This window comes from Humulus lupulus, chromosome 4 (genome assembly GCF_963169125.1).
Source record: "Humulus lupulus chromosome 4, drHumLupu1.1, whole genome shotgun sequence".
Taxonomy (NCBI): domain Eukaryota; kingdom Viridiplantae; phylum Streptophyta; class Magnoliopsida; order Rosales; family Cannabaceae; genus Humulus; species Humulus lupulus.
In genome coordinates, this window is record NC_084796.1 from 112,710,401 (window position 1) to 112,713,931 (window position 3,531).

General features: G+C 39.0%; 1 protein-coding gene across 1 annotated transcript; it reads right to left on the reverse strand.

Annotated features, from left to right (window-relative positions):
* Positions 1-243: 243 nt before the first annotated feature.
* Positions 244-3,124, reverse strand: LOC133832477 (uncharacterized). Its single transcript, XM_062262816.1, has 2 exons — positions 1,663-3,124; positions 244-1,445 (listed from the first exon to the last, which is right to left on the reverse strand). Exons 1-2 carry the CDS (start codon positions 3,122-3,124, stop codon positions 244-246), a joined length of 2,664 nt encoding a protein of 887 aa, XP_062118800.1.
* Between the last annotated feature and the right edge of the window lie 407 nt (positions 3,125-3,531).

A 3,531-nucleotide genomic window follows, 5' to 3' on the forward strand; every position in this document is an offset into this window, starting at 1 on the left:
ACCAGCCAGCCCGAGGCAAAGATAGCCACTGGATCCAATTTCTAAACTGAACCGGCCAAGATAAACCTCTCAGCCAACCCTGGACAGCAAGGAGAATTTTTCTGGAAAAGACACAATCAATTGAGTATGATTCTCATCCTCTTGACCACAAACTAGGCAGCAAACTGAAAGGAGAGGGATATGACAGGACTGTAACCAGTCTCTGGTATTCAATTTCTAGTTCACTGCAAGCCAAAGAATGAACTAGTGCTTTGGAGCCGAAAGTCTACACCAGACAGCCTTTACATACTGCACCAGCTCACCAGGAAACACAATCGAATACAGGGTGCCCAGATGGATTTTTCCATTCCTAACCGCAGCATTCATCTCAGAACCAGACCAGAGATGGCTCAACTTAATGATTCTCCTCCAATACCAACTGGTATTCTGCTTTAAACGATACTCCCTTATTGAATCACCCTTTAGATAAACATCATTAACCCATTTAACCCATAACAAATCCTGCTTGGAAGAGATTGCCCAAAAGTACTTAGCCATCACTACTTTGTTCCAAGAAAAGCTATCCTTGAACCCCAACCCTCCAAAGCATTTAGGTCTGCTGACATGCTCCCAAGAGATCCTATGCATTTTACTTCTATTATCCTTCTCACCCCAAAGGAACTTCAAACACAGACTATCAATTGCTTTCACAACTTTTTGAGGTAAAATGAAAATATTCATCCAATAGGATCGAATCCCCAACAATACTGAATTGATTAGATGAACCCGGCCAGCATAAGATAAGTGATGATTAGACCACCCTTTCAGCCTAGCTCTCATTTTTTCAATCAGAATATCACAGTCACTAGCCCTCCATTTGGTCGGTCTCAAGGGAACTCCCAAATAACTCATGGGAAACTGCCCTTCTAATAGACAAAATTCCTGAAGCAATTTGTCTTTCTCCCCTGCATCAAGCCCACCTATGTAAACTCTGGATTTGGTTTTATTTATAGTGAGACCCGAAGAGTTAGCAAACACAGTGAACACTTGTTGTATAAGTCTGACTGAATCCTGGTTAGCTTTGCAAAACAAAAGAAGGTCATCCGCGAAACAGAGATTAACCAACTTTAAAGACTTACATAAGGGATGAAACCTGAACTCTTTCTCCGTTGAAATTTTTAGCAACAATCTAGTAAGGTAATCCATCACTATTACAAACAATAAAGGTGAAATAGGGTCTCCTTGTTTAAGCCCTCTAGCACCTTGAAACCTCCCTTGAATATTTCCATTCAAAACCAAGGAATAAGAAGAACCCCTGAGACAAACCATAATCCATCTTATAAACCTCTTCGGAAAGCACAATGCATTAAGAAGATTTTCCAAAAAATTCCAGTCAATTGAGTCATAAGCTTTGCTTATATCAATCTTCATAAGGCAACGAGGAGAAATATTTCTCCTATTATAACCTTTTAGCAAATCTTGGAGAATAAGAGCATTATGACAAGAAGGCGATTCTTAATAAAAGCCCCTTGATTCTGGCTTATCAAAGCAGGAAGCACATGTTTAAGTCTATTGCATAACATTTTGGAAATGCATTTATAAAAAGTATTGCAACAAGCAATAGGCCTAAACTCAGAAGCATTAACTGGTTGATCAACTTTCGGAATTAGAGATAATAAAAACTGTTCAAAGAGTGAGGAATGATAGCTGTCTCAAAAAAATCAAGAACAGCCCAAGCAATTTCCATACCAATATCCTTCCATAAAGCTTTAAAGAAGCCAGCCCCAAACCCATCCGGACCTGGACTTTTGAGAGAATGGATGCTAAACATAGCTATTTTAACCTCCTTGATAGTAAAAGGTTTAATCAAACACAGCTGGTCCTCCCTGCTCAAAACAGATCCAAAACAGATAGCTTGATAATCAATAACCCCTGAAGCTTTACTAGTTGTACCCATAAATTTTTTTAAGTGAACCAGAAAGTGGTCTGTAACTTTATCATAATCATCAACAATTTTTCCATCAGCAGAAACAAATGAAACAATCCTATTAGCTAACTTTCTTTTCTTTAGACTGGCATGAAAGAAAGAGGAATTGGAATCCCCAAACCTTGACCAATCTATTTTACTCTTTTGATAAAGATAGCTAGCATATAACTTCTCATGCCTCTTAAACTCAAGATAAGTCTCTCGGTCTTCAATGGAAAGCACTCTATTGGACAGATCAGCAAGACATTTAGAATGAGCTTGTTGATACTCAAGTTTGCTTCTCTCATAATTACACGAAACAACCCCCATAATCTTCCAGTTAAATTTCTTCAGGGTATGCTTGAGCCGAATTAACTTCCAACTAATTTGATCTAAACCCCTGCCAGAAAATCTCAAAGGCTGGTTCCAGTTATTAAGAACAACTTCTCTAAATTGAGGGTGAGAAATCCACATATTATAAAAACGAAATGGCTTCACCCCCACCCTTATAGCTGGCAGCTGCTTAATCAAAATCATGGAATGATCTGAACCAATCTCCCACTGAGTCCCAGCCGAAGCTAAAGGATGATCATCTAGCCAAGATTCATTAACAAACACCCTACCCAACTTAGAAAAAATATGAGCCCCACCTTCTTGATTATTAGACCAAGTGAAGAACGGACCCATGGTCTTCATTTCTTCCACCAAACCAAGCTCTAACCATTTTCTAGCATCCTCCATTTCTTTCAAAGTGATAGGACGACCACCCATTCTATCGTTAGGATTAAAAGTTGCATTGAAATCCCCAAGAACCATCCAAGCTTTACTAGGCCCAGACAAGTGCTCCAAATCCATCCATAAGCACCTCCTCATTTCCAAATTATTTGAACCATAAACAAAAGTAATACAGAAAAAATTCTGATTATGCAACCTAACTTGATAGTGTAATAGTTGATCACTTTCTTGTAACACTTCCAGCTGCACCATTTTAGCATTCCAAATCACCAAGATTCTACCTTCCACAACCTTACTACTGTAAAACTCCCAACCATAAAACATGGTGTTCATAACTTCTTTCAGCTTGACTACCCTGATTTTTGTTTCAAGAAGAGCCCCAAGCCCAACTTTATTCAGCCTACACACATCCAGAATAGTCTTCTGTTTATTCACCTTATTCATCCCTCTAACATTCCAACTCATTATGTTGATACAATCCATGAGTATTTGATTTGATTGGGACTGTAATTGCTGGTTTCTGACCTTCTTGGAGAACACTAAATTGATTTATGGCTTGTTTAACAAGGACCTGAACTTCATGCCTCTTAACTCTTGTTGGTTTTGGAGAAATCCATTTATCCTCAACTGGAATAGAGGAAACCTGGTCTTCAGCTAACTGAGAGGATCTGGAAGGACCAGCATCAGACGAGCTATCCTTCAGAATAGGTTCAGAGCTATGCTCATTTTGGCCATCCACCTTCTTGACCCATTCTTGATCTGGTAAACTACCAATGTTACCTTCCTTTTGCTTCACCTCTTTCTTCCTCCAAACAGCTTCAGAAACAAATTTACAAGAAGAAACTGAGTGA